The sequence below is a fragment of the Serinus canaria genome, chromosome 3, assembly GCF_022539315.1.
Source record: "Serinus canaria isolate serCan28SL12 chromosome 3, serCan2020, whole genome shotgun sequence".
In the NCBI taxonomy this organism is placed as follows: Eukaryota; Metazoa; Chordata; class Aves; order Passeriformes; family Fringillidae; genus Serinus; species Serinus canaria.
In genome coordinates this window covers 29,502,534-29,527,894 of record NC_066316.1, presented here as the reverse complement: position 1 = coordinate 29,527,894, position 25,361 = coordinate 29,502,534, and the positions used below count along the sequence as shown (strand labels likewise).

The 25,361-nt window shown below is 41.0% G+C and overlaps 1 protein-coding gene across 3 annotated transcripts in view; it reads left to right on the top strand.

Moving 5' to 3' along the window:
• The window catches only part of DAAM2 (dishevelled associated activator of morphogenesis 2), a 205,576-nt gene that overhangs the window by 59,605 nt on the left and 120,610 nt on the right, over positions 1-25,361 (top strand). For all 3 annotated transcript variants that reach the window (XM_030235963.2, XM_018915542.3, XM_009091455.4), the window contains one exon: positions 25,086-25,288. In XM_030235963.2, the coding sequence (XP_030091823.1) occupies positions 25,115-25,288 (174 nt within the window). In that variant the 5' untranslated portion in view covers positions 25,086-25,114. The remainder of the gene's footprint in view (positions 1-25,085; positions 25,289-25,361) is intronic.

The following is a 25,361-nucleotide window of genomic DNA, read 5'->3' as shown; positions in this document are numbered from 1 at the left end:
TTAAATAACAAATATTTTTGGGCTAGATTGTTTTGCTTTCTTTATGAAAGTGTACTTTTTTGGAAGCCTTTTACTGCTGTTTTGAGACCACCATACTAGGAACTTTCTTTAGTATTTTCCCATTTCTTTCTCTTGTAAATGCAGGGAGCAGAAAATATTCTTCTGGCATTTGAGCTGCAGTTATTTTGAGTGACTACAAACAGAGGGAAATGTGTTTCTGTGGTAGTTACTGCAGAGAAAGAATTTTGCTGAAATGTCTCTCCCCCACCGCCCTTTGGTGGCTGCAGAAAAGAAGCCAGTGTTTGAGGCCCCAGCTCTGTGCATCTGCTGGATCAGTTTAAGGCCAATTTCCCCCCACCCCCCCCTCCGCCCCTCTTTCCATTAGCAAACTAGATATAAAACAGAAGCCATTGGATAAATAGGAAAAATGTGTAGCAGAGGAAGCCCTTGTGATTAGGGAGCTGTTAACCAGTTATTTCATGTCCGGCTTTCAGTGTATTTATAAAAATGATGCTATTCAGTGACATGTCGAATTACTATAAATGGTATTGGCTCAGTTGCTTTCTCATGGAAGCCAACTTGCAATTTATTTTTAACTTGGGCCCACTGATTATATTGAAAGTTAGTATAGTATTTGTTAAAGATGCTAAAGTGGCAGGCAAAGTGTGGGCAATATACATCAAATTTGCTCACAGCCTGTCTTGCCAGAGGACTCTGGAGTGCACTGAAACCTCGTCAGGAGAGAGCAGCTCGGTCAGTGCCTGTCCATTTGCTGCCTGGCTGTTCTGGGGAGAGGGCTGATTGATGTGATTTCTGGCAGCTGCAGTGCTTGGTTTTGTGATGTGGAAGCTTGTCCATTAGGAGCTGGCCCAAGACCCAGTAAACCCCTCCTCCCTTTCTTTTTTTCCATTGATTGCCAGCAGCCGTCACATCATTACATGCATTTATAATGTCCTTGTCGAGACTTCACTGTGTGCACATGGTTTAAATCAACAGCTTCCCAAACAGGGGGAGCAAAAGTTCCAGAACTCCCTACCTGCCTCCAACAATGCGCTTGTAAACTTCAGGGACAGGGAGAAAGAAAAATACAGCTCGTGGAAAAGTGCCAGGAGGTTCTGAGTCTGCAGTTCACACTATGCTTTGGACAAAGAGGTGAGTCTTGCATCATGGTGTAATTGTGGTTGAGGCTTAGCTTCCACACAATTCTCCTGGAACAAATTTCATAGAACAGAAAATCTTTACAGCAGCAGCAGTGGGACCTGAGGAGATTCTCAAAGCTGTTGTTGTCATACTAAGGCATCTGTAAGGTCTGGTCTGCCTGGTGAATGGTGGCTACTTGGTGAATTGATACCTAGAAGTGTGGAAGGAGACCATTGCAAGCCCAGAACACGGGTCTTATATCCATGGCTTTATTTAGGGAGTAGATTGCAGTTCTTACCAGACTTTCCGGAGTTTCCAAATAGTCTTCAGGGCTATCAGTCTTAGTAAATGAGATATCTGTGGGACTCAAGCATTGTACAAAACTGTCTTAAGGACAGCTCTGGCCTGGGTTGTGACTTGAAGATGAGAAATCTTACACAAATGCTAGGGACCCATTTCAATGCAAATTCGATCCCAAAGAGCAAGCATTCATTCCAAAAGCCCAATCTTCTAGTTTCCAGTTATATTCCCCCAAGAATCAGAAACCTAAACATACCTACTCTGCATAAAATGGCAACACTTGCAATCTGGATTGAGCTGAAACTTCATTGAACTATTCAGTAGAGTTTTTTACACTGGGACAAAAAGAGTATGCAAGCTTGGTATATCTTCCCCTTCTTTGTTTTCTCTGATTCTGAGAGATCCAGTGCATCATAGAAAATGTTGCTTTAAAGCATTCAGCCTGTCCTTGGTCGCCATCCAATTTGTGTGTCTTGAGAGATTCTTCTTCATAATATTTACATTTGATATTCTAATTGGAATGGAGAAGACAGCATTTGTTTGTACATTGCTGGGGTGAGAAGCAGAGAGATTTTAGTCATACCACAGGACAGCCTTTTTGCTAACAAGCTGTTTTCTGGTCTGGAAATTTTATAACCTACTTAGAAATGAGTGTCTCTTGGCTGAGGTTTAATAGCAGATGCATTTGTGATGTCTCCTCTGATTTTTCAAGTATTGCTACTTAAGTAGGTGAAATATAATTAAGAATAATTGAAATTAATTAGTTTTGACTCATCTTTGGTTTTACCGATACCATAGCTGACAGCAGAATTTAGTCCTTGGAACCATCTAACCAGGGAATGGCTTTGCCTTGTCCACCTCTCAATTTCATCTGGCAGATAGAGGGATGATTACGTTACTTTGAACTTCTGTTTGACAAAACATAAAATCCTTTTCTGTGATCTAGAACCCCTTCCCTGCTTGTTGTGTTTATTTCCTTACTGATTAATTCCTTGTTTAGTAACTTAACAATTGTAAAGACCGATTGTTAAGTTGTAACAGTGTAAAATTGTGAAATTGTAAAAGTGTACTCACTGCTTGCGGGGACTGTCTCAGTAGAAGGCGTCCTCTGGTAGGTAATGGAAGTATAAGGAAGAGGAAATAAGATAAAGTAAAAAGTCAGACCATACTTGGTTCAGCATCCTGGTCACAGCCCAGCATGGTTGCGCTGGAATCCTGCTGATGGAATGTCCTGACATTATGGTGTTTATTTCTACCACAGCCCTGAAATGTAAACAGGACATCGTTGGATGCTAATTCAAGGGACTGGAAATGACTGAGAACCCTGGACTATTGGGCTATTGGTGGGACACAAGGAAGTGAATTTTAAAGGAGGATTGGCATATGGCACTATCATGCACAGGACCACACGTCAGAGGAGGTGTTTTCAGGAAGGGTATGTTTGTGGGGAGGAACAAAACACAGCAGTAGTGTCAAAAGAAGTGCACCAAATATGTAGAAACTTGCAGGACATTTGGCATGTTAGGATGCTCTCTGCATCCCATGGGGTGAAAGATGGTTTGCCTTCAGCTTGAAATAGATACAGAAGAAATGGCAGGCTATCATTGTGGGATTTATTTCCCTCTGCACCTTATAATGCAATAGTGAATTCACCTGAGGAACAAGAAAGTAGAAGAGAGGTGGCCAAGTTACATCTCTTGCTCCAGCCCTAGGGCCCAGAGGGCATGGATAGAAGGTGGCACAGTCAGGGAAGTGTTGGTTTAAGTGCTTTAGTGCACAGTGAAGTTGGCTGTGCTTCTCTTCAGCAGACCGAATAAAATGAATGGATATTGAGCTCCAGTCATGGCTCCCTCCCCCATGAAGTGGAAATGGGCACGCACAACCTGTGTAGGAGGGTGCCTGCTGATCTGTGTTTGGGGAAGAGTGAGATGAGCCATGACAAAGCTATCACCATGTGCTGTGAGGCACTTGAGACTCACATTGCTGGGAAGAAGGTTGCACCCCACCTTTATCCTGTTAAAAGACTGTGACTCTTGCAAGGACCAGCTGCTGGTGGCTCCTCTGTAGCACCCTTTGTAGCAGTGAAGACAGAACTGTGTTGTAATGAGTATAAAGGGGGTTCTTTATTTAAGCTGCTAAATGCATACAGACCCTGTAATTCACGCTGGCTCTCTGACTTCCAGACTGGCTGCCTGATGTTGCCACACAAGGTCTCCCTAAGTCTTGGTCTGGCGTCTGTAGCAACAAAAGAACTGACTAAAGGGATACTCAAGTTTTCTTTGCTGCCAGTGTTGTTCGCTGGGGTTTTTTTGCAGTGACTCTCCACACACTCTGCTGAATGCATTTTGCAGCAAGGCATATTTTTATGTTAGGTCTTCCAACTGTTTTCACAAGCATCTTACTGGCATGGTTACAGTGTGGATACCTTTTTAGTGAAGTGCTTTGAGCCTCTGCTATGCTGCTTGGGCTGGGCTTCCATCCGGATCAGAAATTGGAAATTTATTACTTGGAACTGGTTTTTAAATGTGAAACTGACACCAGTTTCTTATTACTTACCAAGTCCTGAGGGCAGACTAACATTCCTGAAGCTGCTGTAGGTGTTAATGGTTTCATCAACTCAAGAAGCAGGGCGCCCTGAACTCTATTCTTGGCAGCTAGTAAAGAAGGGAAACTGACTTTCAAATATTTTGTTTTTAAAGTTGTTGTGGTTTTTTTATTATGTTTACATTAGCAAACTGGAATTTGTGAGACAGACTTTTTTTGGTTGACTACTTGGTTCCTAGAAATTGAATTGATAGTAAAGCCTCAGTAGGCTGCTGGAGCTGGTCTTGCCAAGCACCTCTGCAGATGCAAGAGAACAAGAATCTGTGAGTGGGCCTACTGTGGGTACAGGCCTATGAGTTTCATTTACTTGTTATGTTTTTGCTGCCTCAAAGTAATCAGGAAGGATATTATTATGCAGATACCAAGTTTTTTTTTTCTATATTGCTTTCAGTTGCATGCAAATAGCTCAAAAACCTTGCTCCAAATCTGGAGAGATTCCAGGATGTGTTTTTTGGTTTTGTTTTTAGAATAGTTTCTGTCTTGTGCTGTGCAGATAGATGGCATTGTGAGCAAGGATGAAGATTGAAAATCTGTATTAACTGGTATTAGTCTGGGCTCTGCCACATACTTGCTGAATGATCTTAAGCACTCCATCGTTTTCTTTATACCTGTATTGTGATATCCTTGTATCCTGCCAGGTTGCTGTGAGAAATAACTTCTGTTTTAAACTTGACTGACTCCTTTGATCCAAGAATGAACTGTATTTCAAGTGACCATTGTATATGTGACAGCCTGCTGCAGAGGTCACAAATGGAACATTACGGAATTTAACATTGAATAATCCCATGTATTGATGGATGAGACTCAAAAGCTTATCCTGTAGTTATTTATAGAGGTGCTTAAAAGGTGGCTTGTTGATCGCTATTTATAATTAGCTATACAGAGAACATTTGGTGATAGCATTTTCAATCTAGAAAAAGTAAGTCAGAGCCCTGACTCTCGGAATTGTAACTTGGCAGATGAAACAGTTTCTGAAGTGAGAGGCAGTTTGCTGAGAGTTGTGGTAGATTTTCTACTGCTGGAAATCTTTAAATCAAATGAGATGCCTATTGAAAAGTTATATTGTACTTCAGGCAGGAATTAATTTATAGCAATGTTGTGGCCTGTGCTATGTATGAGGTCAGACTAGCTGATTGGTACAACCCCTTCAGCTTTATAGTTCATAAGATTTTTATCAGATTGGTGAATGTAAGTCTCACTGAGGCCAGTGGAAGCCAAATAAACCTGAGGCCAGGATTTTACACTGTCGTCTTTCACATCCTTCGTGATTCCAGCCTGTATTCACTTGTTGCCCAGCTAACATACAGAAATATCTTCTTGTTTTGCTTTTATCTCCTTAGCACTGCATGCTTGCTACCAATCTGCAGTACTTTCCACACACATCTTAAAATTGTTGAATGTTTCTTTTTATGTTTTGCTTGTTTTCTTGAAATGGGATTTGAGAAGTGATAAAGTCTGAGCAGATCTGAAAAGCAGCACACCACACTGTGGACACACCTGGAAATCCCTGCTCTGCTATTCTTTTGGCAATCATTGATATAGAGCATTTATAGAGCATTAATTTGTATTTGTATTTACATTGTTTTAGTTTTTCTCCCCAAACACTGTAGCGTACAAAACTGCTCAGCAAAAGAAAGGATTCTTGGCTACTGAGTTGCTCTCCGTATTATGTCAAGAGAGAGATATTTGCTTTTAATTTCTCACCTGTATTTTATGGTACAAGGGAATGATCCCAGTGGTTTTGTTTATTCTGCCTCCTGCTGTGTGCTGTGCTACCTGTTGAGAGTAGAGGACAGAGCTCAGGGGTAACAGAGAACTTTCCTGTCTTTGACCAAGCTAGCAGCTCAGTTGTTGCTATTGCTGAAGGACTGTGGCTGGTGGTAGCCTCGGGGTGTTGGAGAGGACTTGAGTGTTTGAGGGACTGTTCTCAAAAGACAGACTAGATCTTAGTAACTGTCCATCTCCCTGACTGACGCTGGTGGTCAGGCTTTCGAAAGGGCTCGGTATGGCTCATGCAATTTTTTCCATTGAGATTTTCTCATTGAAAAGGTCTGTACTCAGAATTGCCAAATTTTGAAGAAAACACAGATTTTTCCCAAATGTTTCCACATTCTTATGAGAGCTGGATATTTCAAAATGAGTGATAAATCATGCCAGAAACTTGTATTTATTTGTAACTTTTTCTTTCTCTTTTTTAAGCAGTTGAATGCTGTGCAATGGTGATAGATTTTTCTAAATGCTTTCCTTTATTGTATCATTTTTTTTTTAGTAGAAGGGTAAAATATTGGTAAAAGTGAAAATGTTTTTCTTGTTCCTTTTCTTAAAAAAAAAAAAAAACCTCAAGAGGCATCCCCAGCACTAGAATAGCTTGCACTTTGTTTCAAAATAACTTATTTTTTTCTTTTTCAAGCCAGCTCTTTTTCCTTTTAACAAGGTCTGTTCAGTAAGCTGCACTATTTTGGATTTTTGCTTCCTGTTTTTCATTGAAATGGAAGCTGGTTAGTTTTGTAAAAATTTGTTGTTGAGGCAAGAGCCAAAATCTCTCTAAATTCCAATTATAGAAATTCAATATGTCTTGTGCACACATAGCAAGTGAAATTTGCAGATTGTATGTATAATTCTCTTTTTGCCAGCAGCAGTGGTGAAGAGTGCTAGGCTGGGGAGCAGACTGATAAGTGCATTTAGAGAAGGGATTTCCTGCATGTCCTCTAAATAGTAAAATGTTCCTTTTATGGTATAGAGTTGAACAGGAAAAGTATCAACTAATTGAGATGTTCTCTTCAATTAATCCTTATTTTGAATGAATGCCTTGAAGGGCCACATATTAAGAGGTCAGGCAAGCTGTCTTTGCAGGCATCACTGCGAGTCAGCCTTTAGAACTGTTATACTAAATTCTTCTTAGTCCTCTAAGAGTGACTCCATGAAACTTGGACGTGGCTGGATAAGCTCAGCTGCCGCATGCGATGGGCCCGGCCCCAACGGATGTTGGGCAATTTTGCTGGAAGTAATCTCACTCACAGCATCTCCTGGGTATAGTCTAGCAGGTGAGTGTCCTGAAGAGACCAAGCAGCTGTAGGGTAAAGAGTGCCTGAAGAGAGAGAGCACCTGGCTCGTGGTCCTTGGGGTCTGTGTTGTTTTTCTGGTCTAGGGTTGGTGCACAGTTCTAGTTTAGGACAGCCTGAAATGTGAGGGTTGCTTTTGGTTTTGTCTAGGTTTTTTCAGTCTTCTGGGATAAAAATCAAGCTATCTCGAGGGGAATCCCTTCTGATTTTGAAGCAGTGTGAAAAAGACCTCACGCAAGGACTGGAAGTTTATTTGATAGACAATGTGTGCAGTGCAGGAGGGCAGCGAGTCAGGGCCGAGTGTGCTCCCACTTGGTACATGATATTTTGGTGAACATGAGAGTCTGCTTGATTTCAGGGGAGGAGCTTTACCTGTGGTGCATTAATGTGGGAGTTAATAACCTTTCCTTCAGACTTGGCTGGGAGGAGGTGTGCAGTACCTCATATGGCTTGGGAGGGCTACAGGCAAGAGAATACAGTTAGAAAGTAGTGCAGGATGGGGAGTGTGAAAGACTGAAGATGAGCTGCTGGCTACTGGGTAACTCTGACTTTCAGCATAATAGCCTTTCTAGCCAGGTTTCTGTGGAGACAGTCCCTGGGACATAAACTGTCAGATGTTTGGGGAGCTATATGCTGCAGAGCAGGAAATCATTCAAATTCCTTATCTTCCACACAACAGGCTCAGGAGAAGTCCTGCCAAGACAGCTTGCACCAAGGCCTCAGGGAACAGGGCTTGACCTCTGAGAAAGGGGTTTTCTGGGGCTTTGCTTGCAAAAATTGAATTCAACTACTTTCTAAGAAATTGCCCTGAAAAGCTTCTGAAGGGTAAATAATAGGTGGTAGTGGTTAGCAGTCCTGCTGTGGCTAAAATCCCATGTCATTCCCACAGAAATCAGTGGTCAAACATCTGCTGACTTCATTGGAAGTAGCAGAGACGTGCAAAGGGAAAAATTCTGTAAAGGCCTAAACTTCTGGAGAATTCCAATCACACAGAACATTTTTGTTTTGATTTGATTTTTTTTTTATTATTTGTTTGGATCATCACCAGTTACAAAGACTTATTCTCAGAGCAGGAGAGTAATAAGATTGTAGACTGGAATGTGCAGGGAATGTCTTGGAGCAAGCCAGAGAGACAGCAATGGCTATTACCTCAGCTGGTATGGGAACCAGGTGATGTGCAAGTCCACTCTGTTTGTCACTGTCACCACTTGTGTTAATGCAGGGACAGGTCTATGTTGTGGATAGGACTAGAACTATGTCCTTGGTAAGTGTTACCAGTCAAGAGCTTTTCCTTAAGATTGCTTCTATTGGTATTAAATTGTTTGGGGATTCACAACTTCTAATGTTAATGACAAAATTGTGCTGTCATTAATATTTCATTTTGAGGAAGGGTGGAGCAGTGCAGTAACAATTTGTGAAGACCTTCTACAAATATGAGGGGTCTTTTTTTTGGCTGACTGATGCCTTGTCTGTGAATTTTTGTGCTGTGAGAACATAAGAGTTTGCCTATGGGAAAATGTACTGGTATTTTTATTTCTAGCACATCTCTTCTATGCATGGTTCTTTGTTCTGCAGTTTGTTCTTGTCTGTTATGAGCAGACATTGGCACAAGAGAGAATTTCTGCAATATTCTGTTGTCATGCAAGCAGTCTGGATCTGTACATAGGAGTAAATTCCCTGAGCAATTACATAGATCTGCAAATGTTGGTAAGAGACTTACCTGGTCAGAAGCCTTTTGGGAAATTTGACTCTTTGCTTCAGAAAGGTGCACTCTTTTCAGTGGTGTCCACTGACAGGATGAGGCAGTGAGCATAAACTGAAGCCTTGGGAGCTCCATCTGAACACAAGGGACTTTTTTCCTGTGGAGGTGTCTGAACACTGGTCCTGAGCTGTTGGCCCCAGCTGACCCTGCCTGAGCAAGGAGGCTGGATGAGGCACTCTTGAGAGGCTCCTTTCAGCTGCTGAGGTCAGTACTGCAGCATTTTCTTAGGAGCTGGCTACCTGCCTGGCCCAGCTTTGTGTCAAAAGGAGCAGCAGGAGTCTTGGGTATCTGTTATCACATCTAGACTGTGACCCACTTCCTGGGGCTTTCCCTTTCCTCAGCTTCACTAGGTGTGTGGTGTGTGTCTCTTGGCTTTTGACCATGTGAAAATTTTCAGCATGTGGCTTCTGGGGCCAGGAAGTTGGGTCTTCCTTCAAAAGGATTCTTGGTAGTACACACACATTGTTTCTAAATTTCCTCTTTAATCCCTCTTGCAGATGGCAACTGAATCTTTTTCTAAAAATGGGACATTTTGACTGGTTATTTCACACTTTCTGTCTCTTCCTCTCTTTCTTTTTTCCCCTCTACCATTTGCTCAGAACTTGTTTATCTACTTCTGAATCAAAGGTGGGTCATGGCTCACCTAGCCCCTACTCTGCTCCAAGAGTTGTTTGGTTTGCCTCTTAAAGAAAACCTGCCATCTTAAAGAAAACTTGTCAGATCTTTATTGTTAATTTGGAAGTTGTTTGCACAGAAAAGCTCTTTATGAGTGTGTGAAAGGAGCACCATTTCTTATGAAAGACAGACACATAAATTTCCTCCAGTGAGGCTGAAGGCAATGGTTTTTTTTTTCCTTTTCTTCAACCTTCCCTTTCCCTCCCCCAACCCCATTTCTTCCATGTATTTCATAGAAATTGGCCTCTACTATCTGGCAAAAGAATGTGGATGTATAAATTTTGATGCCTTTCAGACATGGACAGAATAAAATGTGTTGCTTGGGATTTTCATGTCCTGTTAATAGGAAAATATGGACTGAAGCATTGGAGCCTTGTAAGATGGGGCTCTGTGGGGGATGTGATACTGGAAAGAACCCTGATCTTTGCCTCATCTAACTCAGGCTTTGAAGACTCCAAGATGCTCCAGCTACACTGCTGAGCTTGTTTCAAAACTCTCAAGTTGCAATCCTACCAACTTTTGGATCTTATGAGCTAAAGTAGTTAGTCACCTTTGCAGCCTTGTACAATCTCCTCCACACTTGGGAGTACTTGGGAAACTGCACTGAAGAAGGAACACAGCCAAGCAGGAGAGGATTCACTAAGAGGGATGTACAGACACATCATTATTCTTCTCCACATGGGATAAATTCTATTTTCTTTAAGGAGTGTTGAGATGCAGGTGGTATGGAAAGGGAAAAAGAGGCCTGGACCTTTGAGATGGACTTGTTTAAGGAAAACTTTAGCACTGTGACCCTCGTGGGTCCAAAATGCTGGAGGAGAGCCATGAAACAAACCGGCGTAAAATAAACTTGCCGTGCATGTTTTAATACTTACATCCCAAGCTACTTTTGGTGTGTTTATCAAAACATTGTGGGCTTTTGGGTCTGCCTGATGGTGGGAACAAGAACAAGGGAGTGAGATAATTATATATATATATATATATATATATATATATATGGACTGTAATAAAGCCTTATTTTAAGCCCTCTATCTTTAAATCTCCTTACTGAAGTATTGCCTAGAAGAAGATAGGAAAGGAGTGCTGCAAAAACCTGTGCTCCCAATGCTCTAATAAAACTAGAGGAAGGGAATTTCTTCTATCTGAATATTTTCAAGCTGGAATGCAAACCCTTTTGCTTTATCTAGAGGGAACAGACAACTTGAACTAAGGTGGAATATTTTGCTGCAGTGGCAGTCAGCAAGTTTGACAGGGCTGGCAGGAGTCTGGACTGAGGCTGATTCATTATTTTCAGATAGCAAAGGAAGACTTCCATGGAAGTGGTGTATTTTACTCTTTTAGAACTGCATTGGGGGTGATGTGTGGTTTTGAAAGCCTGGACACATTTACTGTGAAGAGTTGCCTTGTACTGAAAGCTAGGGCTATGTTACCAAAAGAGGGAAAGAAGCTTAGAATTTTGACTCATATTTCAATAGTTGAAGTTAAAGTTCTACTGTTCATAAATGCTGCCCCTTTTTAACATGGTTATTCATGAGTTACTTGTGAGACCTCAACTGACCAGCAGGATAGGAGGACATTGTTTTACTATTCACCAATAGTCTGACAGTACCCTGGGATAAGAATGCCTGCTTAATGCTTGTGGATAGCTGATGCTAAACATCTGATATGGCTGTTGAGCAGCTCCTGAATGTTAGTGTGCTGGCATTGCCTTATTTCCATGGGGCTGTCTCAGAAGTGACAGGCAGCTGAGAACCATAGCTATAGCTAGTGAAGACAACCTACAAAAAGAAGGAAGAAAATAATACAAAACATTTTTTTGAAGCCAGTTAAGAGGCATGCAGAACAGTCACATATCCCAACAACTCTTTCCATCACGGGGGTGGGGGAAAGTCTTCCTTCTCCTATGTGTGTTGTGTTAGTTATCACCTCCAGAGCCAGTGCTGCTTGCCTACTGCTGCTCTATGATAACCCTGGAAACCCACATCTAGATCTTTGCTGTCAGTGATGATGGAGTGCAGAATGGAGGGAGCTGAAGGTTGTTGCAGAGCAGTCCATGACACTCAGCTATGCACTCTGGCACTGGCTGGTACAGGTGCAGAAGCTCTGCTCAGAGCCAAGAGTGAGAAAACCTTTTACTTTGTGCACAGATCTAGAGCAGCTTCTGCTTAGTGGAATTGGAAGCAACTCTGACAACTCTGCCCTCAATCTCTTTCTAGTTTGAGGCAAACTGGTTGAGCTGTTACACAGAGCATGCAAGAGTACTCCTGGATATGGGAAATTTAAGGGAAAACGTGGAAGTACAAATGAAACATGTAACTACTACTTACATATAGAATACATTGCTTTTCTGAATCTGTAGTCAGGAGGCTTTCAGAGTTAGGACTACAGTTAAAAACTGGCCCCTACTGAAGTTTGTATATGACTTGGAATACAGGCCCCGGGAGTCAGGAAATGATGATTTAGATGCTCTGGATGCTTTGGATTGACTTTGCTAAATTCAGCTCAAAAGGGCTTTGGAGGAAATAAAATATTTTTGGAGGCTAAAACAAATAAATCTCAGGTGCCTGTCTGGCACAACTTCAATAAGGGCCATTTCACCAGAAATTAACTGGGTCTGAGGTCTGCTTGGAAGAGTTGATCTCTTGTTCTGTGAGGTTACGTGTTTCCATCAGAGTTAATAGGAGTCTGTTACACCCATGAAGAGGAAATGATATAGGGAGTGTATGTTGTTCACTCATCTAGGGAATGAAAGGCTCTTCTGAAGTCTCTGTAACCTAATTTGAATAGTATGTTCATCATGAAATTACTGCCTTGATATGATGAACAGATTTTTGAGCATGCTTTCCAAAGTCCATCTGAAGAGAAGAATTAAATGCTTCTGTTATTTAATTTTTTCTTTTTTCTTTTACCCGTTTCTTTCTTTTTCTGCTGACTTTGCCTACATAAATATGATTTTTGAGGGATTCCTTTGCAAAAAATGTCTGAAATACTTTGCTTTACACAGTATAAACCCCGTAGTATCTGATTAGAAAGAGATTTCCTCTGGAGTAACCTCAGCCTAAATATTTGAAGAACTGAGTACAAAGACATGAATTTATTTTCTTGACTGAACTATTGGCTTGTTGATCTGCTGGCATTATCTCCACACCAAGGTCCTTCCACAGCATGCGACTTGCTGTAATACACCCACAGAGCACAGCCTCCTTCCAGCTAGAAAACTGATCTTTCCTCTTGCCTCTTGCTCTATTTCTTGTGATAAGTGGTTTCCCCTTTCTTCAGTTATTTAGTAACTCAAGCTCAAATTTTGGTCCTCAGAGGCACTCCCTCCAGTGTAGAGATCTGCTTTCTTTGGTCTGGAGTGGTTGGTTAGAAGGCACAGACAGAGCTCATTTCCAAGATACTCTTAAGTGTTGGTTTCTCTCTATCAAGTGAACAAGACAGAACTCCTTCTCTAGGTGAATCCGGTCATAGCATTGAAGTGGGGGTTTGGGATCTTGTTTTGTTTTCATTTGGACATCCTCTTTCACACAGAGGTTTCTGAGGTGCTATAAAAATCACTCCTTTCAAGGGCACTTCTACTATGAACAGCTTCCAGGGAAATGGATGACTTTGTTGTTGCATGCTGGTATTTGATGATTGTGAAGTGCTCACCATGTCATCACAATATTGCAATTTAAGCTGAGGTGAACTCTTAACTGTAGGACTATTCTGGTAGATACAAAAAATGTGTCCTGCAATATTGATATGGATATGAAATGTGCTGTGGGAATTAAGAAGATTAATGCTGCTATTAGTAGGCCCCTTAGGAGATGAATTGTTTCCTTATCATGCATGACCTCCTAAAAATGTAGAAAATTTTTGCCTGTGTTTGAGATCTCAGCATGAACAGGATAGTGTAAGACCTTGTGGACTTGCTCCTGTCCAAAGAACTGCTTTTTTTCTTGCAAACAAAACAACGTTCCTTAAAATTACTTCCCACACCAACTTCCCTCCCTAGACGTGCATTTCTTAATTTGTTTAATTCTGGGGTTATCCCAGTGGAGCTTTTTATGATTAATAGCTGATGACACTATAAACCCAGCAGTATGAACATTTCCTGGGCAGTAGCCATGCTTCCTACAGGCTGTGTTTGACTGTTGTTAGGGTATGGACAGAGCAAGCACTAGGGAAGAGTTCACCCAGAAGAGTATCTCGTTGATATGGACTCTGCTTTATACATCTGCTAGTTTGTCTTTTCAGGGGTTTGGAAGTGGATTGAATTGTACTTCTCTGTACAATTTTGTGGGTTTTATGCATTCACTACTGTAGTGTGATAGAGCCTTTGCTTGTGACATGAATGACTGGGAGAAGGGGAGGAAGTAAAACATGAGGATTCCATGGTATTAATGCATTTTCATCTCAAATTTACTGGTTCAACAGCCAATAGTTAAAATTTAGTGATAGGCTGTCAGCTCCTGTGCAAATCTCTGGGCTATATGCAAAGTTTTTCTTCTTGAATTTGCCACCCAGACCTAATTGGTCTTGATTTTTCAGAGCTTCTGACATTTTGCAGTTCCCTCTGCTGGCAAAGGTTTTATGAAAATTTAGATTGCTTCATTGTTCAAATGGGTTTCTAGGCAGGAGAAGGGGCAAATGCTTCTTGTTACAGGAAAGATTTTGGTGCTGGTTGGCTGTGGCTCTTCTTCAGTTAGTAGGAAATGGGAATACCAGCAATTTCAGCCTTTCTTGCAGTGGGATATGTTATTGCATATGACCAGGGCAGCAGAGCCAAGACCTTAACTTTGTACAAGGCAATGTGTGACTGCTTACTGTGTCTATTTGTATCTATTCCATCCATAAATTTAAGATATAAAATAAACAAAAATTACTGATTTAAGTAAGTTTTAAATACAGCCTTTCTAAAGGGTGAGGCAAAACAAACTTCAGCAAGTGATGATTTGGATAAAACCCTGTTCAAGCTATAGAATAAGTCAGTGCTATACAAAACTAGAGACAACAAGCAGTGATATTGGTACATGCTCTGCAAAGACATACATCACTGGGCATAATAATGTTTGCAGCCCTCAGGGGAGAAACATGTTCCTTTCTCTGACAGAGGGTAGGTTTCTCTTTTATTTGTATACAATGGGCCTTCTTTATGAATCATGTCTGAGGACTATGTATCCAGATCACATAGTGGTTTAAAAGCAGGTTGGTTGTTTTGTTGAGTTTTTAGAGGCTTTTTTCCCAGTTGTGTGCAGCTGTGGTGGGGAGCTGAGGGAGTTTTATACTGCAATCTGGTTTTCTGTGGAGTGTGCTCCAAGCTTTGTCAACAAGCTACAAGTAGGTTGGGTTCAGAAGCTGAAAGAACTTGCTGTATTTTCAGGCAGGCTGTTGACTTGCTGTAGACACTTGGAAGTCTGGAGATGACTACCCAAACTTTTGCTTTTGCTGCAGCTTCTCAGCAGTTTTCTTTGGGTATCTGAGCATACATTTAAAAATTACCTATCCTTGTGAAAGGACAGTGTGTTAGAGGTCAGTTACAGTTCTAGGAAGTCTTCCCTAGATATACTTCAGAACTTAAATGTTTCTTAATCATGAGCCTTAAAGGGCCTTGATGTGGACATGACCTCTTGCCATGGGAATCTGGGAGACTAGAGCTAGCTATTGGCACTTCAAGGATGAAAGGGAGGAGGGTTCACAGTTGGCACAGGCACCACACTCCTGTGTTTCCAGTGCTCTAGACCACATGGATAGGCACTGCTTTGTAGATAAGAACCTCACATTTGTGCATTTTAAGGGAGGTCTCCCTGCCCTTCCTTTTACTGCATTTTTTTTCCACATAATGCTCTTGGCCACTGACCATGCAAGGAAGGTGACTGGTTTTAGGAAGTGTTTTCTTCTCATACCCTCATAACTGATCACTGCCTGTGTCACTCAGAGCATCTGAGCATCTCTATAGATTTTGACTAAAATATAGAGGAAGCTTTGTTCACTTTACTGCAGTGAAACACTTGACAGCCCCAAAACCTAAAGCAGTACGTCACGCCTCTGAAGCCAGCCTTCAGTGTTGGTGTAAAGTCTCCTCCTGAAAATATTGAAGCAGCCAGAAAATATATTTTATCTGGATGTCACTTAAAAATACACACAGAAACAACCCAAAATCTTTGAGCAAAGCTCTTTCCAAATATCCATTCTTCATGAAGACACGTTAGGTTAAAAGTTCAGCAGTTTCACCAAGATTCTGGCTGGGAGTTCAAACCTACTTGCGTAATGTTGAGGTTTCAGGGCACTGAACCCAGAGTATCCCTGGTCAGAATGTTGAAGGAAAATAAAAATGCTGGAATAAAATGCTGCATATGACCTTTTCTTAACTTGATTTTCTACAGGGAATTTGTTTTTGGTGCCAAATTGACAACTCTGCAATCTGAGTAGTTTAAAAAGTAGGTATGTAGAATCAGTCACATTTTCACCCTGACTGTGCCTTGACCTATGGGAGCCATCTCCAAGACAGAGTGAGCATAAAAACCCTGAGACTCGTTCCCTTTGTGACTGCATCTAGTGCCTGTTTCTTCCATTAGTGGATGACTAAAGAAGGTTTTTAACCATTGTCCACATCAGTGGCTTTTCAGTCTGTGGAACGGAAATGAGAGCCACCGTTTTTATTGGTACACGTTTGCAGGGACACGTGGAAGCTCACTGTGCTTTAACTGGGGCACTAGGCAGGAAAGTGGCAGCTCTGCAGCCTGGAACCTGGCTTTCCCAGGTGGCACTGCTGAACATCAGTTTTGAAGAGATTCAGTGCCATCCACAAAAACCAGGTAAAAGTCCAAATGGTGTCTGTATTGAGTTTTTCCCGAGTTATACCCATTTGCTATAAAGACAGAATTGCTTTTCCCAGTGTGTGGCATTTAGGAAAATTTGACCAGTGCAGGTAATTGATTTACCTGTCAATAGTGAAGACAGTACTTGTACACCTACATCTGTGGTTAGTTTCCAGTGGTTATAATCAAGGCATATTTCTCCTGAAGTTGAGCTTTAAAGTCCCATAGTGGCCCTGATCAGAGTGTTAGAATGGAAATCAATTTTATAATGCTATGATGATATCAGACAACAGATGAAATTTTATTCTGCAAATTGTCTGAATAAGAAAAAAGCATTTCACGTGGAAATAAGGAGTTTGGGGGGATGTAATTGGACCTTTACCATTTGTTTATTTTTCTTGGAGCACCCTGGCAATTCTTACAGAGTATTTCTCTTTCAGTAGAGGCACTCTAATGCCCTCAGCTGCTTATTTTGTCTGGAAAATTCAAGCACCCAGGATAATGATGACAACAACGGCAACATTTTGACTCCCAAATCCCTTGGCAAAATAGTTACATCATGTCTGGAAATAATTGGGCAATGACAGAATGGAAAAATTACAATGACTCAAACAAGACAGGGACGCTCTTAGTAATGGGGTTTTGTGTGTTCATTCTTCTGAGCATGGCAGTAGTGTTACTGGGAAACTCTGGATTGACTTCCTTTGTAAGTAAACCCCACTCTTTCCGATGGAAATATTGGAGAGATTTAAAATTCCTAGATCGAGCTTTAGTACTGATCTAAAGTGCTAATGTGCTTAACTAGTATTCCTTATCTAAGGGAATTGAGAGAGTGGGACACCTTGTTCTACAGATCACTCAATCCTTGCCTTCTTTACTGATCAAAAATGTTGCTCTGGGGTATGGATGTGTCTTCCTAGGGGCTTAGTCTTATTAGATACAACTGACAGACATTGCTGTTTATAGTCAATGTCATACAATGACTTCAAAGGCATTTCATACCATAAGACCTGTAAAAGGTACAGGAATTCATCTTCCTCTAGGGGAAAATAGTAGTCTTCTGCATTGAAGCTAAAGAAGTCGTGCTGGTTCTGGCTGTCAGTGTGTGTGTTTGCTGAACTGATGTCATCATGATCTATGGAATCTGCAGTCTATGATTTCTTATTTTGAATAAAAGCTTCATCTTGCACTCCAACTTTCATGGCACTTTTTTCCTGTGAAATTGCATCACTGTGTTGTACCCATCACCAAGAGAAAGTAAAGAAAACTGAGAGTCTAATTTGGGCTCTGCTGTCTAGGTCTGTAGCTTCTAGAAGAGGAAGTTGAGACACACTCTGTTGAGCAGCATAGACACAAACTGGAATTATAGCCTTGTCCTGAATTCATGGCCCTAGAATTACAGTATAATTTTGTCAAGCCTTAAAAATAATACTTTTAGGATCAGAATTACTTTAAAAGTAAAATCTGTGAATTGAAGAGCGTATTTAAAAATACTTGCTGCTTCATGGTCTTATCCTTAGTCAGAATTATATCTTGGGGTGCCATCTGTGGAGTTTGTGGGATTTTTTTCCCTATGTTTTCTTTTATGCAGTGTATTTCCCATTAGATCTTACTGCCACAGCAATTTGAAGAACAGGGACATTATAAACCAACCCATCTAGTGAAGCTAATGCTGTGGCAGGGGAAATCACTGCATAAATTCTATTATTTTGTAAAGAATAAATTTATCCATGCTGGATTTGTGGACACTGCTAAATGCTGTCTCTACAGCAGCATCATTATTGGGGGGTGAACCTGTTGTGCCCTGGCCAGCTTCCAGCTTACCTTTTTGCAGGCCTACTGCTTTTATTTCTGTTTGTTCACAGGCTATTTGCCACTGTAAAATAACTGGTTTAAGCAGAAGACTAAGACCTTACACTGGAGAACCTACAACCTCAGTGCCACAGCTAGGACAATAAAGTAAATACAGCCAAAATAAAACTTTCATGAAGTGTGATGCAGTCTTTGCACCTTGTGTCATGTAGTAGGTGTCTCTTTAGAAGTGTTTTTATCTTCAATATCTGCTTTTAAAAAAAAAAAGGTTTTTTAGTGTGAGCATAGGAAGTAGCTACAGGAAGCCATTTCAATTCTAACAGTTGTCATAAAAAAAATGAGGATCCTGTAATGAAACAGTGAAAAAGTAGAGAATAAAACTAAAACTGGTAGAAAAGAAAGAAAAGGAGAACTAAGACTACAAAGGAGCAGCTTTTTTTCTTAATAGGAGGGAATGAGTAATCTTTGGTGAGGTATATGAATACAAAAAATGTCATTTATGGTGAAGAAGACAAGACAATTGATCTTGGTAGCAGTGACTTTCTGATTGAGAAGTAAGTGGAGGGTATGTGTAAATGTTACTCAAACTGCAGTGCTGCAACACCAGAGAACTTGGAAGTGATATGGGGAGGGGTAAGGAGGGAAGGACAGGACTCCACCCTACTTAATGCAAACCAGTAAGGTTGATTATATTTTTAGGCAGTATGCAATCCTGTTTGTTCTGCCACCATGGTGGTTTTATTTGCTGGCAAGCATGCCTCTGTGAGGAATTGATAAATTAGGGTGCAAATCTGCAGTACAGTCAGACACCAAGGAGATGAAGGACATCCTTGTCCTGGAAAAAGAGTTAGGCTGTGAATTTTACTTGTTTGGTTTGCAGTCTAAGCTGTGGTGGTCATATCACCATTCAGAAATGTTAAAGATGCATAGATTTACTTGTATATAAATGAAATCCAAGAGTATAGTGAACACTCAGCATTTGGTGTCTAGGAAAAAAGATTAGTTTTGGCTGTGCACGTTTCTGTGTGAAGTCATAGGAAGCTATGAAACAGTGATGGTACCTTTGCAAAAATAAAATAACTTCCTAGAAGGTAAAAAAATGAATGGGTTGTTTGATTACCTCAGTTAAACATAGAAAATTATTAATCTGTACTTCATTAAAGGGTGAGGGAAAAAAGGCATAAATAAGTACTTAGTTATTACTAACCCAATTCGTGACACTGACTTGAACTGCTTTGTTGCTCTCTTTGCTTTGTGTTTTGAATCTTGACTGTTCTTTTAAAATAGTTTCCCTATGAATATAATTTGGATTGATTAATGATTAGGAGGAACAGGAAGAACCTGCAGATATATTTTTTCCAGTTTTCTTTTGTTTGGTTGCTGTTTTTGTTTGTGTATTTTTCTGTAGAGTTATTTTTTTCTCTCATTAAGTGAAGGCAGAGAAAGTGCTGCAAATTAGTATTTCAGAAGAGAAGTTTCTTACAGTTCTTTAGCTTTCTTTTTTTGTTGTTGTTGTGTGTTGATAAGTTGGTGTAAGGTGAGACATAGTGGATTTGTGGGCATTAACAGACTAATATTAGTGGTCATTAGTCACCCAGCACATCCTGAGCATCCTTAAAGTATTAAAAATAAAGAGATTTTTGACAGACACGTTGCAGTAAGTAGGTTCATGGATATAGTTACACCTGACAGCCGTCAAATAGTCTTTTCCTTTATCTCAGGACTTATTTCTGAGGTAAATAAATTAATAAACATGAAATAGAAATATTTATATATATATATATATATATAAAATAGAAGAAAATCCTTAGGAATGCTGTGGAATGCTTTGGAATTATCAATGGAAAGGTGTGTAAAACAAATGAGAAGTGAGTTTCTGGACTGTCTTGCAAAGTTCTCATGAATACCAAGAGCTCTGCACTCTTGCTTCAATGAGTTGGGGGAAGGAAAATCCATGAACTGGCTTCAAAATGCACAGCATTATTTGAGCTGCCCTCTCTCCTGTGGTGGCAACTTAAGTGTGGGCCGTGGCTGATTGGGATTGAGTAGCCATTGCTGCACAGGACCCTGCTCTTTTCCAGATCACATCCAGTAATCTGTTGATTTGTTTTGGTTCCAGTGCCTTCCCGTCCAACACAGCAGGCAGGTGTCCATGGATCTTCAGGAAGCTTCCCTGAAAAATAAGATTTTAACTTTGTGGATTTTAAGTGGTCAGGGCTTTTTGTTGCTGTTTTGTGCGCTGGAGACCAGGAGGCTCCTTATTATGGTGACAAATCCAAACCAAAGGAGTTGGGTTATTATTACATGTGCAAAAAACAGATTGCTCATTTGCTTCCTTTCCCCATCCTCCCTGCTGCAATTGCCATATAGTGCATCTGACATCTGTCACATTACATGTGACATCCATGGAAAATTCCCATGGCAATTAAATCATGCCACGGAGCTCATCATGTCACCATCTGTGTACTGAAGGAGCCATGTGGTCCAGGGAACTGAGCATAGGATCACTAGGAAGCTCTTTCCCTTTATCCAGGGTCTACATTCAGGCAGTTTTGAGCATGGTGCTTATTTCCTCCATTTCATCATCAATAAGTGATGATCTGGGGAGCTGTTTTAATACCAGGAACTTCTCTTGGTTTATTAATTAATAGTTGAATAATTTGGAGTTTTAACTTGGGTTTAGGGGTTGTGGGTGAGTTGGTTTGTGTTCTAAACAGCTCTGACTTCAGATTTCTTTCTACATCAGTGATCACACATTACATGTATATGTTTTATCCTGCCCCAGACAAAGATAGATAAATTACAGAGAAATGGAAATTATTAACTTTATTTCCTTTCTTGTTAGCATCAGCTACTGTGGGCAGTGATTCTTCATCACGCATTTAGTCCCATGCTCCCCATTCAGTTGAGAGCAATGGCTACATCCACTGGCATCATGTGTCTGTTGATGTTCAGTAGAGATACAGCTCTGAAAGTGTTTGCCATTAATGCTTCCTTGTGTTCTGAACTATTTTTGCATGATTGTGTGTGTTTAGTTACCCACTAGTTCTCTTTCTTTCCTTTTTTCCAAAGGCAGTGATACAAAAGTAATTTTCTCTGGTTTAGTTACAGCTATGCTCTGGCTGTTAAGTGTGTGGAAGGACAGAAGAGTGAGATAAAATCTACAATAATCAGCTGTCTTGCACAGGAGAGCTGCTGGGAGATCAGTTGTTTCAGGTGTCTTTGTGGAATGTTGCTTATTTAGCATATGTTGGCATGAAAATTACCATGATGAGAATGAAGAGAAGAGTGAGGCTTAGGAAGCCATTTAGAAAGCAATTGAAAGAGGATCCTCGTGTACAGTTAGCATGGATCCGATCCCATGTGGCTAAAAACTTCTGATAAGGGCTGGAAAAATTGCATTAGCTAAATTATGTTTGGTCACTGGGCCAAATGGTTTAGAAATGAACACGTACACCCTGTCAGAGGAAGAGGACGTTGTTATAAATAGGCCTTGGGCAGAGTTCCAGGCTGTGACTCCTGACCTGAGCCGAACCACAGATGGGGCTGGGAAGCGGGAGAGGGATTGCTGCGAGGAGCGGGTGTGTGGTTAGCTGCTGAAAGGACAGCAACTTGTTTGTGTTGTGCAGAAGGGCAAAACAGTAGAACTGAGAAGAGCTGTGGGAGGGAGTTATGTGTAATAGTGGGATTCTCTCCAGAGAGAGATTTCCTATTGATTCTCACTGGGAGTGTATACATATAGAAATACATAACTGGACATGTTTCATTTTTACTTGCCTGAAGTTGGGAGGCAGTGGAACTTTTATTAGAACAAAACCCCCTACTTCTTGTTATTTTCATAAGTTTTTATGTCAGCTTTGCTGTCAGTTGCTACTCAGAAAAATGGAAGTTGCTCTTTTCTTCATTTTCTTTGTTGTCTCCCACCCTCCTTGTTCTTTGGAAGCGCATTTTTCGCAGATTTGATTCCTGAGAAAGGAGAGGCAAAAAAGAAAGAAAGGAAAAGTTTATTAACTTGGAGGTAACTAGAAAATGTTTATTTTGTTGACCCCCCAACAAAAATAAAAAAGTTTTAATTAGTTATTAAATAGCATAAATGGTGCAACTTACAGGATTCTGAAGGACATCTACTTTACTGGCAGGTTTAATTTTAGAGAGACAGTGCTCCAACTTAGAAATTTCTTTCATTCATTCCTTCAGTGATTTGATTCCAAAATACCAGTGCTGAATTCCTCTGTAGCAGTCCTCAATTGTTCTTATTTTGAAAGCATCTGGACACCTCACCTATCTGCACAATTACAGCGTGAAAGCAATACCGAAGTGTTTTTTTACCCCTATATGATAGTATGAATTCCATGCCTGTTGCCTACAGATGCACTTGGAGAATGCCAGTGTTAAGAGTATGAGTTGTGCAATGGAATGATGCTTTGCAAAAGCGAGCTTATTGTTCATGTGTGCTCTTAATTCTTTTACATGGTAGTAAAAATTAAGTACCCTTGAGTTTCACAAGTGTGGATACCAAGGAACTGCAGATTCTGTAAAAAAATCATAGTAACAAACATCAGCTTGTGTATTTCTCAGCATTATGGATGAAGAAAGCCTGGATGAACCTGCTTAAGAGGAGAGCCAAGTAATGAAATTCCAGTGCAGGACAACCTGTGGTAGCCAGACCTCAGGCACTTACCCTGTAGAAAATGTTGAGCTTCACATCCATTCACATAGTTGTCATTTCCTCCTAAGGTACCTTTTTGGCAAAGTTTCTATCAGAGTCTTGGCCTGAGCTCATAAAGGAGGTTGTTATGGTCCTATCATTCCAATGGCTCAGCCAGTTTTTCCAAGGAGGATTCATTGTCCATGCCCCAGAGAATGCTGGTCCTTTGATGGTTGGTGTGGAAGCCTTTAGACAGTGGGCCAGAGCTTGGTTGCAACTGAATTGATGCAAATGTATTTGTATTTCATGTAAATCAGGTTTGTCTCATTGGATTCAGTTCCTTCCAAAAGAGAGTTTTGTCAAACTAATTGGTTTTAATCTCAGTCATGACCAGGTTGCCATGAAGGGCATTGCACTTGGAATAATAATACTTGAGAAGATGGTCTGTAGTGCACAAGCTTAATTTCCAAGGCTCTATTGAGAAATCTTTTAGCAGCTGAATCTCTCAAGTGTCCACTATTGAGAAGAAACACAAATTGCCATGCATATCATTGTGATAGATTTGAGGGCATTTTGGTTTTGCTGACTGAAGCTGTGTCAATGACCAGTTCAGTTTTAAGTTGACCTTTGGCATCTCCTTGTGAGAACCCAATGTTTCTATGAATGGGCTTTTGAGGCCAGCAACATCCTGCTCTAGTGAATCCTGCTGGGACATAACACCCCTTGCAGAGCTGGCATGGAGAGCAAAGCAAAGTGGGCATGCCAGAAGACAGTACTTTTTACCAGCTTGCTTTTCTTTCAGCTGCGTGAGAGTTGCAGCTGATGCCCCTCCAATGCAAAAGGGAATGTGCTGCATGAATTAATCCCAGGTGATTCCTGCCAAGCACACAGTGCCATAAGGGTAGAGGTTTGGATGGTCTGGACGTTTTTTTGGCTGTTGTTTGTTGCTTAGGTTTTTGTTGTTTTTTTTTTTTTTTTAAGCAAGCATGCCAATTTCTGCACAAAACATCCCTGGAGAGCTGGCTGTGCTCTGTATGTTAAATCCCACTATGCAACTGCTGTCCTGAAGGTGCTTTTCCTTGCACAGCTACTCAGTGTCTATGAAAGCTCAAAGCAGCCTTGTTCTGGCAAGCAAACAGACCAAAGCATTGTAGGGCAGGTTAGGGCAGCAGCTGCTCTGATGACAAAGCTCAGCTGTGTTGTTGCTGATACAGCATCCAGCATCCTGTGGTTTGGTTCACCTGCCACCTCCCTCCTGCTCCCCTGCCCTGTGCCCAGGGAGACCAGCTTCACAACAAGCTTTAATTATTTACTCTCTAAGGATATGGCTTATTCTGCAGATTAAGTGAAAAAGTGAAGTCCTTAAAAATATAACACAAATAAGCCCCTGAGCTGTCAAACAACAAGTCCCTTAAAAGGGCAAAATATGTGGCTCTCAGTGTGCTGCACAGATCCCTCCTTTCAAACTGCTGGCAGGAGACTTCCTGTTTGGATGGGCTGCTCACAAACGGTGTTGTGTGGTAGCAAAATCAGTCACTTCCCAGCTTCTCCTTCAGGCCTCCCTCTGCCTCCCTTTATACTCCTGATACCAAAGCCCCTCAAGCCAGGTCCTGTCAAGATGGGATCTGGCAGCTGAAATGTAAATCTGAAGACATGCATTAGGACTGTGCTGTTTCTTCCCTGAATACATAAAGCAGCCCAAACTACTTCCATGTATTTGAAAATGGGATGGACAAAATGGTCCTACAGTGATAGTCCTGGCCGTGAAGGAGGAAGGGAATGTTTGGTGGTCTGGCTCTGCAGTGGTGGAAGATTGATGTCTGCTTCATTTTTCCATTGTTCATTTTATTTTGATCAAATGGGATACTTTTGGAAGATTCTTCCATGAGTTGTGGGTAAATTCTCCCATACATGCTTTTGTCCTTCTGATAGTTTAGTCCCTTTGTTGTAGTAGTGAGAAAATGGCCAATACCCACATTCTGTGGTAACATTCAGCCCTGGCTACTGAGCATTGCTGCTAAATCTACCTGCTGGGAAATTCCACACTGAGTTTGTAAAATCTTTTCAGAAAAACTGGGAGAACATGTTAATACTGTACAAAGGCCTAGCTACCTTATCTAGCTTGAGTGTTTATTTGGCTCTTTTGGGTATCAGATCCTTCCGTCTTCTTCCATCTGTTACTCCAGTGACAGCCATTGTAACTGCACAGAGCTGCACAGTTTCAGCTGTCTTTTTTATCATCTAATGTCTGTTGTTTTGTTTTGTTTTTTCCCCTACAGAACATGATTAGAAGATAGCACCTTACACCATGATCATGGCCCCCCGGAAGAGGAATCGTCATGCGTTGGGGTTTCTTTGTTGCTTTGGAGGCAGCGACCTCCCTGAAATCAACCTCAAGGACAATAATCCCCTCCAATTCCTTGAGTTTTCTGTCCCAATCCCACCAGCAGAAGAGCTCAATGCCAGATTCGCCGAACTTGTGGTAAGTTTCTGCTGACAGATTGATGTATTTATGAGTTGGATGGACTTTTCCCTTTAAAGGAGTATTACGAGGA